We start from the raw sequence: 14,151 nt of genomic DNA on the forward strand, positions 1-14,151 counted from the left end.
TTTGACTCGTCGATTCGATCAATCGTTCAATATTAAATTGACGGGTAAATTAATAAAAATCTAGTAAAATCACTAGTAAAAATCCTCCAGCGATTAGCTCTCGATATATGCATTAATTTATTCACTATCAATAATCGTCTATCGATCAGTAGAATTATATTTGCAATTATCGTAAAAATACAATTCTTAATCAAACAACCGCACAAACTGTGGAATATTTACAGTGTGAAAAATTATAATTAAACATACTTTATGAATAACATACAATACTAATATTTTCAATAAATTGTTCTCAAATACTGTTTCTTCGAGTACATTTTCAAATTGTTCACACTTTGAGAAATATTGCAAGTATTGAAATGGTTACAAAATAGTTACTGAAAGAAAATATTGTAAATAGTGTAAGGAACAATCTTCAGAGAATATATACCGTGTGTTTTCAAATTGCACACTCAAATTCGCGTAACCGTTTTCGAAAGTTTTGCGTCACGAGTGGTTCAGTGTGAAAAATAATTTTTCTTTTTTTACTCTTTCGAGCGTACATTGGTATTATTTTTCATAGTTTCTTTTTCTAATTGAGCACAGTATATGCCAGAGGTGATGAGACCTTTCATTTCTCGATTGCAACTCGATGGTGTCGCTAAATGTACAGAAGAACTTTTTGAGGCTGCAGACCTGGCCTTTGCACGTAGTGGCACCACTCACGGTATCGTTCTCTTTGAGTGTGTCGTATAAAATCCACTTTTCATCTCCATGTACCAGATGCTTTAACAGCGGTTCATTTGCGCGGAAGGAACGATATGCACGTTGTCACGCGGTCAGAACGCTCCCATTTCACAAGTTGTCGCAGCGACCATGATTCCAGCTACGACACCATTCCCTTTTTCTCTAACCTCGTTGAGTTATTTAACTCTAGGTCCATATTTAACACTGGATCTACCGACAGATTTTGGAACGTTGAGATGTACCTCATATGCACCTAAAAATATGAAAAAAGAACACCAATCGATGAGAAGAAAGAGGAATTTATAAAATTGATCACAAGTGTAGAATAAAAGAAAAGTCATAACGTCTTTAGAAAATATACCATGGAATTTGAAGTATATTTGATTATGAAAGTAGTTGGTGAGTCTGGTGTTACTAATGTTCTCGACGTTTAATAAAATTGTAACTGGAAAAGTAGAAAGATTCGATGGTTTGTCGGTGTATTTATTATTTTATAGCATCGTTGGGGGTAGTAACGTTATTTAAAAATATACAAGTATTATTCTTCATTTCTTGTCATTTCTATTTGACACTAACTACCGACAGATTTTGGAATATTAAAATGTACCTCATATGCATCTGAAAAAAAAAACTAATCGACGAGAAAAAAGAGGAATTTATAAAATTGATCACAAGTGTATAATAAAAGAAAAGTCATGACGTCCTTAGAAAATATGCCATGGAATTTAAAATATATTTCATTGTGAGAGTAGCTGGAACCAGTCATTTTGATTGGTTGGTGTTAATAATGTTATTTTGTGTTAATCTAGTGTTGATAATGTTCTCGACGTTTAATAAAAATGTAACTGGAAAAGTAGAAAGATTCGATGGTTTATCGGTGTACTTGTTGTTTCATAGCATCGTTGGAGGCAGTAACGTTATTTAAAAATATACAAGTATTACTCTTCACTTCTTGTAAACTGTTTTCGAATTTTCGTCTTTCTCGTGTAAACTCGTAGACATGTTTGTAAAGAAAGTACGACAACAGTAACATCTGGATCAAAATGACTCTGTACTCGCTCTACGTGAGTTAAGTTGAAATTTTCTTTCCAAACACGTTCGAACTATTTCCACGCGTATGGAACATTATTCCATCTACCTTATAAACAGTACAAATATTTGCAGCGAGTGTCCTAGACGAATTGTAACATTGAATAAACGTTTCAATTCTGTAGTTTCACTCGTTGCTACTTAGAGTAGCTCCAACATAAACAGATTTGAGTTTCGACAAATTAAAAACGAAACTTTCATACTATTTATTCGTTGTAAAATTGTACCAATAGATCTCCAAGGTTTCCCTAATGAAAAACCTAGCACTAGAATCTATCCATAATCATGATTAAGATATTGTTGAAGTCATTTTTGAATAACAATATCGCTCTTTCTTTCGAATCGCTCCAAATTTGTCAATTTTGAGAATTTCTACACAGAATTTTGATTTTCCAAACTCTACTCCTTAAGAAAATGGGAGAAAAATTGATTTTTTAAAACTTGCTAAAAGTAAAACTAAAAATAGAAGATATTTAATGTAAGAAATTGATGGAGATTTTAGAGAACCATTGAAATTTTCTACTACTTTATTAAAATAAATTTTCTACCACCTTATTAAAATAAATTTTCTACCATGTTATTAAATTCAATTTTCTACCACGTTATTAGATTAAATTTTCTACCACGTTATTAAATTAAATTTTCTAATACGTTATCAAATTAAATTTTTTACTACGCCATTTTCAGGCTTAGAATCATTCTATATACCCGACAATGGAACAAAAGTAATTGACAATTATTCCCAAAGAACGTTCGGAGGAAACGTGTGATTCGTACGCTCGCAGAATGTTAAAATTTTGATCTCCCTAAACGAGCGTGGAACCGCTTCGAATACGAGATTATACTATCGGAAGCATTTGAATGCAGATCCGTCGTTGAGTTTCCATTTCGTTTGGATGATCCTGTCGATCGATTCGACGGAACAATATAACTATTGCGGCTGGGGGGAAAAAAAAACGGGAACGAAGAAAAACGAGAGCAAACGCGCAATTGGGGAAAAAAGCGACCCATCGCTCGTCTGACGAGGATTTACATGAAAATGGAGCTCGTTAAGGGCAAACGTCGGTAGACGTTCGATGAAATCAATATTTCCTTTAGCGGTTTAACAAATTGGCAGTAAAGTGTAGGAGACTCGAACCGTTTCTTTAAAGTCCAAAATCCAACAATAATTGAGCCCCTCGATCGACAAGTGGCATTTTACCTCTAAAATGACGAACAGTGAGTTTCTTGTAAAAATAATAAGTGTTAAGAATATTTGTTTTACTTATCAATTTAATTCGCGTATATTTTCTTCGGAGATCGAGCAAAAATAAGAATCGATCGTTTTTGGGTAAAATGATTGTAAAAATATCCGAAACAGTAATAATTGTTTCGGATATTGTTGTGGAAATAATTCAACGGACGAGAGAAACGTTTTCCACGCGTTATTAAAATTTCTTAGTCGAAAGTTTTATTAGTTCTTGAGATATCATTTCCGTAAGCTTGAAAAATGTGGTTTCGAGATAAACGGCTTTAAAGTTTCCGCTTAGCATTTTTTGCTGCAGCAGATCTTCTTCGAACTTTCGTAACTTCGTCAATTTTTCGGATTTCAACCTAATACTTTGGCAGCTCGTTTTTAAAACTGGAAACGATATTTTAACGGTGAGAAATCGATTTATTTATCGACCACGTTTTAAACGAAATTTAATTTTTATTCGTTTGCCTTCTCTTCGAAAGACACCCATTCTACTCGTTGAATTTGACGATATTTTAACAGTAAGAAATCGATTTATTTATCGACCACGTTTTAAACGAAATTTAATTTTTATTCGTTTGCCTTCTCTTCGAAAGACACCCATTCTACTCGTTGAATTTGACGATATTTTAACAGTAAGAAATCGATTTATTTATCGACCACGTTTTAAACGAAATTTAATTTTTATTCGTTTGCCTTCTCTTCGAAAGACACCCATTCTACCCATTGAATTTGACGATATTTTATCGGTAAAAAATTGATTTATTTATCGACCACGTTTTAAACGAAATTCAATTTTTATTCGTTTGCTTTCTCTTCGTAAGACACCCATTCTAACCGGTGAATTTGACGCGTTGATCGTTTTATCGCGAAACACGTCTTTCTCGAAGCGTTTACCTCGTAAAAATCCTATATACTTTTTATTCCGACTGGGAAACGCAATTTTGCTGTTTCCATTTGCGTGGAGAATTGAATTTAATGCTTCGAAACTTTATCCTCTTTCGATATCCAATCGTGCATTCATGGCCAAACTTTTCCATGAATGGTAGCAGACCCGTTTCGTATAATTTAATCATTTGTGGTGCATTTAAGGTGGCAGTGTGCACACAGAAAGTGCCCAAACCGCGGAAATCGAAGCAACCTCAAACACGAACCTTTATTGGGTATTTACTGGTTAGTTGGCCGGTTGAATTTTTCTTGAAATTTCCCTATGGAAAGTAATGTCCAAGTACTCGTTCGTGAAGACTTTTGCCATTTCTCAAAGTGTCCTCTTGATAAGAGAGGTTTCGATAACTTATTTGTCGAGAAACATTATCGTTTTACGACAATTGTACACAATATTGTCATTTGATAAGTGTGATCATTTTCATCCCTCTCTTTCTTTATGTATACCATTACTTTATAAATCTACCGTATCGAAAACAAATCTAGTTAAAAAAAAAAAGAAACAAAATTCTATTTGTGCAAATGAATTTACTAGAGAAAGTTAAGATAGAATGCCTAGAAAAAAATGAATACAAAACACTATATTTATTGATCAAATATCCATAAAAAATCAGTTAATATATCATTTATTTATTCAAATATATTGAAATAAACTTACAGAAAGCTAAACATAAAATGTACAAAAAAAAAAATAATTTTGATTTCAGTAACAGTTTTCTCGGTGGGTCACATCTATTTGTATACGTCACAGACACACGTAACGTTTTCGTTTCTCCGATAAACAATAATTCAATTTTGCCCCGTATTCTCCTACAGATTGAAATATTTGAGTTTTCTTTCTAATCGATAAAATTAAATGGTACGAGTCGACGTGTTTGCTCGAAAATAAATCGTAGAGCAAGGAGTGGTTCCAAATCCCCGTTTAGACGAATTAACGATCGATCGATCGTCCTTCTATTTGGCCAGTTCGAACGAGTTTCGAGTTGGCAGACCATCAATAGTGTTTGTATCCTTAAACCGTATTACACGTATCTTAATGGAGTCTTTCGACTTGTGGATGCACTCGGATGCAGCGGTGTAACTCAATTTCGATCGTTTCGGATGCCAACGCAAGAAATCTGTTCCAAATCGTTTCGCTTACGTGACGTCCACGACGAAGAAAAATTATTGTACGATACGACGAAGCGATAGACATTGGACCGACTTTTACAACACGTATTTTTGTACGTTATGTACACGAAGAGTATAACAATTCCCTTTATCTCGTTTAGAAGTTATCGACGTTACGCTCCAGTCTGAGGGACTACACGAACGAGAGTTACGAGGAAATCCATTTACCCTCCTTTTGGCACCAGAAACACTACCTTCTCTATCGCATAAAGTAGTCAACAACTCCTAAAATAAGAATATATTACCTTCGAAAGAACTATTAAGGGAATAACCACTTTACACGGTGTCTGAAAGTAGATGTTTGGGAATTTTTTTCGCAGGTAATTATTTAAATGAAAAGTTTCAATTTTTGTTTAAATTAAACGTTTAAGATGTTACTCTCCCTGGACCTTTTTTCCAATAACGTGCAATCATCCTTTTTGTTACATTGATCTAAAATAGAAAATTAAACGAAGTTTCTTTTCGCGATCTCTTTGGAAATTTGAAAGACACTCCAGTCATTGTCATTAATTTTATATTCTTCGAACAGGATTCAGGTTCATACGATACGTGATTCTATCACAGAAGAAACTTTATTCCTTTGTTCTAGATCAATATAAAGAAGTGCTAGACTTCGTGACGTCGATAGGGAGTTCCATGGAGAATGACATTGATTAATTGATAAAAAGTCGATAGATTGCAGCAAGAAAATTTGTTTTATCTTGAAACGTTGAAGAATATAGACGAGAAGTTTCATCGACGTGTTACGTTATAAAAAAATTGCGAAAATCATTTTTACTTCGTTCTATTCGAGTCCCCCCTTCTTCGAGTGTCTAACCAACTTTTCTTGGCCCTTTACGATACTGAATATAACTCAATAATTTACGTTCTAAAATTGACAAAAATGCAACACTTACTAAAACCAAAATTATTATAATAAAATAACACTTGGCAAAAACGTTCGACGAAACGGTGATCTTCGACCAATGGGGTCACAGACCGAAACCTCGATACGTATCCATGAAATTCAGGCTCAGAGGGTTTGCTACGATCGTAAAGTCGGTGGTTACGAGTCTCGAACAAAAATTAGTCTCATCGTTTCGATAGAGTGTTCGAGGGAGCTCTCCACTGATTGGAAAGAGGAGGTCAGGAATTGCAAAGGAAATATCGCGTTCTGTTGGACCTCGAGGAGAACTTTCCAAGACCTCGTGGCACTCGATAAAAGTTTCGCGAGTTTCCGCAGAGTGTCTGCCAGAATCCGTGAAAGTTGCACCTTCTGTCTGAATTGTTGCGACGGTGTGCTTATCTTCTTCGTATCTCGAAACTTATGCAAATTCTGTTTTCTTTTTCGTTCTCCCCCCCCCCCCCCCCGCCGCTTGTTCAACGCGTGTACCATTGTTACGGAAACGCGGGAGATTCGTTGGCGCGTCGTTTTGTTACGAATATCTTAGCCGAATCATCGAGAACTTGATTCTCTCGAGAGCGAGGGTTTAGACCGGGGAATCCCGAAGTTTCTCCGTTCACGGTGACTTTTTCGCGACAAAGGACATAGTTATGTATAGTACTCGCACGTCGTTGTTTCTGCTCTTGAAATTTACGTTAATTTACCCCCTCCACCGCTTCATAATCTTTCTTGGGTCCTAATACGAAATCGAGGCCACTGGGGAGATAGTAGCGATCAAATTTTAGTTATTTGTTTCTCGAGTTATGCTCGAGAGGTATAATTAAATGTTAATTATTTGAAAATGTGACAATACACGAGATAGTGATGTACTATGCGTTCCTGGAACGATGACGAAGGAGAAGAATGCGGGTACGATTGATCGTGATGGACTAGCTGCGTTTGTACGTACACGTGATCTTCGTCGTGGTGTATTATTGGTCGAAATGGTGTTAGTTTACCACCAATCACGTCACTCGACAAAGAGGGGGAATGAGACGAAGCTAAATAGTGCGAGACAAGCGGTACGAGAGAGGGAGCTACGAGAGAGTTAAAGGTGGGAGTCAGGTGGGGGTTAGATGAGGTCAGGTGGGAGTCAGATGAGTTTAGACAAAGAGGGGGAATGAGACGAAGCAACATAGTGTGAAACAAGCGGTACGAGAGAGGGAGCTGCGAGAGAGTTAAAGGTGGGAGTCAGGTGGGGGTTAGATGAGGTCAGGTGGGAGTCAGATGAGGTTAGACAAAGAGAGGGAATGGGTCAAAGCAAAATAGTGCGAAACAAGCGGTACGAGAGAGGGATCTACGAGAGAGTTAAAGGTGGGAGTCAGGTGGGGGTTAGATGGGGTCAGGTGGGAGTCAGATGAGGTTAGTTGGGAGTCAGGGTCAACGTGGAATCTCTGTGACCTCTCGCTAACCATCTTTCCAGTAACGCATAATACTTAAAGTGTTCTGTTTGTTATCTAGTCGAGTCTAAACCACTTTGTAGTGGATAAATATTTACCATTGGTACGAATAGAGAAGATCGTAGTTTTAATATTTATTTTCCTCGAAAATGTTAAGTATCTCGTGACTGTTCTTTGAACGACAGAAAATGTTCCAACAGCCTGATTCAAAAATAAATATCTCGGAATCGGAAATATTCACTCTGTTGGTAATAGAATAATTGTAAGTGATTGTGTTACACAGTTCACTCGGTGTATCACAGATTATAAAACTATTCGGTTTAACAATTGTATCGGAGTCAAGTACGAGAAATGACGCATAGAAAAGAGAAAGATGATTTCATTGTCGTGCATCGTTTTTGTTCCAGAAATATGGTGGTATTCCTGTAACTGGCAAGATCGACGAAGCTACATCGAAATTGATGAAACTTCCGCGATGCGGACTTCCGGATAAACCGGATCCCAGGTATACGAGGATGAGGCACAAACGTTACACGGTCCATGGACAGCAGTGGCCGCATCGGAATCTCACCTGGAGGTAAGTGTTTAATCAATGACGAATATCTAGGGGCTGAATCGAACTCCACGTAGACAACTATAATATGGACGATTATATCTAGCTCATTTTGCAATTCTTTTATCGTTAACTCTTGCGTGATTTAATTTGAAGTATTCTATCAACATGTGATTAAAAAAAAGAAAAGATGTAATCGTCACAATTTACAATTCAGAGAATCAGTGTTTGTCGATGAAAACTAATTGCAATATATACTGTGTTAATTAGTTTTATCAATTTCAAATTATTTTTCACCGAAATTTGATTCGAGGATGTCACAAAGGAATTATAATTGATCGTTCGAATAATGATCTTCGTTAAGCTACTTCCATTTTCACAACTTAAACTAATTTACTTTAATATTGACGAATGTTATGCTTTTTATTTTAGAAAATTTTTTGCAATATCCTTTATTTTCTGCCGATATTTTTTTACAAGTTTTGTAGTTTATGGATAAAGTTCAAAGTAGATGCAGGGAACTGTCCTTCAAGGTTCAAACTGTATCGTATTACTTTGAAAACAGTTGGAGGGTGAAACTTTTTAAATAAATCTTTTATAGTTTCTTCTTGTGTTAACGTGTACGGTATACCGGTAAAAAATATAACAAACGATTAAAAACATCGTTTATGAAGTATACCTAGTGTATTACGATATTTAAAACGTATTTTAAATGCATTTTAATTCTTTCGAAAGAGTTACTCAGAAGTTGGTATCGCGAACGATATTATGCACTTGGAATATTCGAGTATTTTCTTATTTCTCGAATTCTAAAAGAAACGTCCTTCGAACTCGCCTACGCTACGGCAAACCCACGCTTAGCGTAGTTGCCCATCGAGCGTTCATTTAAAATTAACATTTTCGATTCCTAATGTGGTAATCTTATCGGAGGAAAAATATAGAACTCTAATATTACAAACTTACAGGCAATTAATGATCCATAAAAATTAGATCGAATGGAAAATTTATAAAAAGAAAAAAAAAAAGAACTTTGAATAGTTTAAATTATTTAATTCGTGTTCTGGTCAATATCTACTTGTTATAACGAATAAAATATTTCATCTTTATTTGCAACTTTTAAAAGCAAAATGTAAAAATTTATTCACTCAAGGTTTAAAGAGATGAAACAAATTTGAGTCAAAATAAATAACCTTCAAACGACTTTATTCTTCGTTCATATAGTATAAATGTTATTCAGCCATGTATTTCTCATATACAGTTAGACTTCTACAGATTTTTCTCAATTTTAATTCGTTTTCCAGTCAATATTTACCCATCCTAGTGTGTAAAGTTTTTCAACTTTGTTTGTAGCTTTCAATATTTCAAAAATCTATCCATTCAAGGATTAAAGGATGAAAAAAATGCGTTCGTATAAATTTGTGTAAAAATCAACTTTTTACAATCTTGTTTGGAGTTTTCAATACTTAAAAAATCTATTCTTTTAATGGTTAAGAAGATGACAAAATCCAATCCTAAAAATTTGAGTAAAAATAAATTTTTTCCAACAGTTCTTTGCAACTTTTAATACTTCAAAAATCTACCCATTCAAGGGTTAAAAAGATGAAAAAATTCAATGGTAAAAATTTGAGTAAAAATAAATTTTTTCCAACCTTCTTTGCAGCTTTCAATACTTAAAAAATCTATCCATTCGAGGGTTAAAAAAATGAAAAAATCCAATCCTACAAATTTGAGTAAAAATAAATTTTTTCCAACAGTTCTTTGCAACTTTCAATACTTCAAAAATCTACCCATTCAAGGGTTAAAAAGATGAAAAAATCCAACGGTAGGAATTCGAGTAAAAATAAACTTTTTCCAATTTAATTTGCAACTTTCAATATTTAAAAAATCATTCAAGGATTATAAAGTCGAAGAAGAATCCATTGGTAGGAATCCGAGTAAAAATATTCCGTCGCGAGTGAATCTTTGCGCGTCCCGTTTGCCCGTAGCCGATGTCGCTCGACAAAAAGGAGGAGTGGAACGTTCTTCCTCGAACCCCGCCACGTAGATACGCGAGACTAGGTGTATCCATTCTTGGTGACGGAAAACCGGTGGCGTCAGCGGGAACCGTTCCAGGATAATGATACACCAGCACGCGCTGCAGTTACCTGCTCAAGAAGCCCGGACGTCTGGCCTTCTAATTGCCAGTCGCTGCGTGGTAGATCGGGAACACTTACCGGGCGGATAAAATTCTGTGCGAACGCAGCGTTAACTGCACGGAAATGCCATTGACATTGTTGGTCGGGGGCCAACAGCGGATCCGCGAGCACGAGTCCGTTTGGCTTGGCAGTTGGAGCGTCTCCCCTTTCTGTGTCCCATCGGGGCTGATGCGGCTGCAACCACGCAAACGGCCAACCGTGAAAATCGCGCTGATTCGCGACGTGAGCAGAAACTGCCGACTCCACCGCTCGGCTTTACCGCCCTTTGTACTCGACGTAAACCAGAAAAAGCTTAGTTGACTATTGGGGACCGGACACTATTGGATAAGACGTTTACGTGGGTTTCCTCGGCCCGTTGCCACGGGACCCTGGAACAATTTCGAGAACAGTCCAGCTTCACCGATCGCGCGTCACGTCTGGACGATCCGGGAACGAGAAACGAAATTTAGATACAATCGTGATTTTATTTCATATTAACGGCACGCGCCGGATATTCGAACCGTGATCAAGTTTGGGTTATTTGCGTTGGGACATCTTCAGGTTCTTGTGTGAAAGGAGATTTGGTGGGTGGGTAGTACTACTCGATATTTGTGGCACATGCGCGAATTCTGACCATGATCGAGTTTGAGACCTTTGCATTGGGATATCTTGAGTTCCTTGATAAGAGAGATACTTATGTAAGAGCGTAAGTTTAATCTGTGAACAAGTTTGAGATCTTCACATTGGAACACCTTGAGTTCTTCACTATGAAGGGAACTTAGATCAGAGTTGTAAATTTGAACTGTGATCAAGTTTGAGATCTTTGTATTGGAACACCTTGAGTTCTTCACTAGGAAGGGAACTTAGATCAGAGTTGCAAATTTGAACTGTGATCAAGTTTGAGATCTTCACATTGGAACATTTTAAGTTCCTCACTAAGAGAGAAACTTATGTAAGAGTGCAAATTTAAACTGTAAACAAGTTTGAGATCTTCATATTTGAACACATTGAGTTCCTCACTGAGAGAGAAACTTATGTAAGAGCGTAAATTTAAACTGTGAACAAGTTTGAGATCTTCACATTGGAACACCTTGAGTTCCTCACTAGGAAGGGAACTTAGATCAGAGTTGCAAATTTGAACTGTGATCAAGTTTAAGATCTTCACATTGGAACACCTTGAGTTCCTCACTAAGAAAGAAACTTATATAAGAGCGCAAGTTTAAACTGTGAACAAGTTTGAGATCTTCACATTGGAACACATTGAGTTCCTCACTAAGAAAGAAACTTATGTAAGAGCGCAAGTTTAAATTGTGAACAAGTTTGAGATCTTCACATTAGGACACCTTGAGTTCCTCACTAAGAAAGAAACTTGTATAAGAGTGCAAATTTAAACTGTGAACAAGTTTGAGATCTTCGCATTGGAACACCTTGAGTTCCTCACTAAGAGAGAAACTTATGTAAAAGCACAAATTTAAACTGTGATCAAGTTTGAGATCTTGATAAAATAGTACATAGAGATCCTGAACTAAGTTTGGAACCTTCATTGGAGTTTCTTGAATACTTACCAAACATTAATGCTGTATTCAAGTACACGTTACAAACGAGAACAGAAACAATGATAAAATAGTACATACAGAAGATCTTCGAACAAGCTTGGGACTTTTATTGCAGTATCCCGAATCTTTGCCAGATATCAATGCTGCATTCGAATACACGCTACGAAGGAAAACAGAAATAAAATGACAAAACAGTATATAGAGATCCTCGAACAAGTTTGGGACCTTTATTGGGGTATCTTGAACCCACGTCGGATATTAATATTGCATACACGTTACGAAGGAGAAGAGAAACAATGGTAAAATGGTACATAAAGAAGATCCTCGAACAAGAAAATACTCTCTAAACCAGGTAAGCTCTCCATCACTAGAATCGCCGTGTTTCAACCCTCTTTTCTTTCTTTGTTTCCTCCGAGATTATGTTTCTACCCGGGAAACATTATATACATATACATATACATACATACATACATACATACATATATATATATATATATATATATATATATATATATTTAACGTTGTTTCGAGACTCATTTCGAGATCGTTTAGACTCGTCGTTTGAAACGAAACTCGCGCCACGAGAATGTCAATAAGCGTCGACACCCTTTTAACTCGGCGTTTGTTGCCGCGCAAAGCGAGCATGCGAGGGTCTCGAGATCGTTGTTGGTCGGACACCACTTTATTAGATGGAAAGCATCGTAAACCGGGATTCCTGGACAGCTGGGCACACCGCATGTTCCTAAACTAGACCATGAGTCATTTTAACCCTTTGTCATTGCCACGATGTAGACATCTCGGAATAACGTACCGTTAGAAATTATTACTGGAAAACGTGGACTAACAATTCTTGCAACGATCAGAGTGACCGGTACGAAGTGTCCAGAAAGAAATCGATAAACTTTGTTCGCGTATATTGGAGGTTTTGTCCTCTGCGGAAAACGTTAAATACACTATAGATGTTGAATACAATTTTTTTTTTAGAATTATAAATTTAATATTCTTTAAGTTTCTTTGTTCTCGCGATATGGAGAGTAAAACTTTACGAATCACGAGGTATTTTTGTATAAATTTGATTAATAGTTATTTATTCGAAACTGTGTACGATTATTTTTACACCCTCGGTACACTAATTGTTCAAAATCACCACTATGCGTCTCTGTGCGCGCAAACAGGTGTGCTTCCGTTATTGGATATTGGCAAGATCGTTGCTAATGCTAACATCAGCTTTGCCGATGTTTGCTATCAATCACTCGTGTGTATCAGGTTTTCGATCTGAACGCAACCATAAGTACATCATTAGCGCGTCAACGTTTCACTCTTATCGATACAAAGCGTGAACTACGGAAACGCTACAGAAACGAACAATTCGCTTCAACGAGGATTGGAATAATTATCTAATCGAACAATTAACCAGGATTTCTGTCCATATTTTGAAAACAAAGGAATCGATTCATTGTGTACACGAGGTTTTTTCTTCAGTATTACGTACCAAATATACGAACAAAGTTTGTCAGTTTTGTTCCAGAACACCCTGTATAACCCTGTCTACGACCTACGCACCATCTTGCGTGAAATTATCGATCTCGTATCAACGATCTGTATTTCTCTCGAACGAAAGGCACTCTGTATTTGTTACCGAGTATCCTCTAATCAACGAGGTTACGTTTATCGAGGTTTCCCTGTACAAACAAGCGCCATTGCTGTCGCCTTACAGGGTTGTGTAAATTATTAAACTCTGAGCTATCAACGTAACCAGAATATTTTGTAAATAACCGTTCGATTAAATATTTCCGAACAAGTTTTGTTTTTATAAAGTCATTTTGTACGTACAAGCTTGAAAAAGACTCAAAGTTTCGAAAAGTTAACGGAATTTACGTTGTTTTAAACAAACCGAAAAATGTCACTCGAGATATTCGATTACGTGTATTGTACCTTCGTTGACAAGTGGTATATCATCTTACAAAGAAATTTAACACCGATTATTAATCAGAAATCGATTAATATTCAGATTTAATTTTTTCGAAAAAAAATCTTCCATCAAATTTCGTTATTCTCGACTTTCGTTTTATTTCGAGACGTAGAATTTATCTGAGCCAATTTCTATCATGAATTTCGGGACACCTTATACAGTGCAGCAACCATGGATGATAATTATTATTGGAAGAACTTTATTACGAAATGACAGTCCCACGAACCTCTTGGACAACCTAATACAGTAATGCACGGTTAATTTTTGAAAGATTCGGGGGGATCCAGCAGTGAAAATTTCCCGCCAATTTCTATCATGAATTTCGGGACACTCTATATAGTGCAACAACCATGGATGATAATTATTATTGGAAGAACTTTATTACGAAATGACAGTCCCACGAACCTCTT

At 36.3% G+C, this 14,151-nt stretch overlaps 1 protein-coding gene across 4 annotated transcripts in view; it reads left to right on the forward strand.

The window, feature by feature from the left end:
* LOC143150951 (matrix metalloproteinase-2-like) overlaps positions 1-14,151 on the forward strand; it is a 378,361-nt gene that overhangs the window by 114,061 nt on the left and 250,149 nt on the right. For all 4 annotated transcript variants that reach the window (XM_076319589.1, XM_076319607.1, XM_076319580.1 and 1 more), the window contains one exon: positions 7,894-8,063. In XM_076319589.1, the coding sequence (XP_076175704.1) occupies positions 7,894-8,063 (170 nt within the window). The remainder of the gene's footprint in view (positions 1-7,893; positions 8,064-14,151) is intronic.

The sequence above is a fragment of the Ptiloglossa arizonensis genome, chromosome 1, assembly GCF_051014685.1.
Source record: "Ptiloglossa arizonensis isolate GNS036 chromosome 1, iyPtiAriz1_principal, whole genome shotgun sequence".
NCBI lineage: Eukaryota > Metazoa > Arthropoda > Insecta > Hymenoptera > Colletidae > Ptiloglossa > Ptiloglossa arizonensis.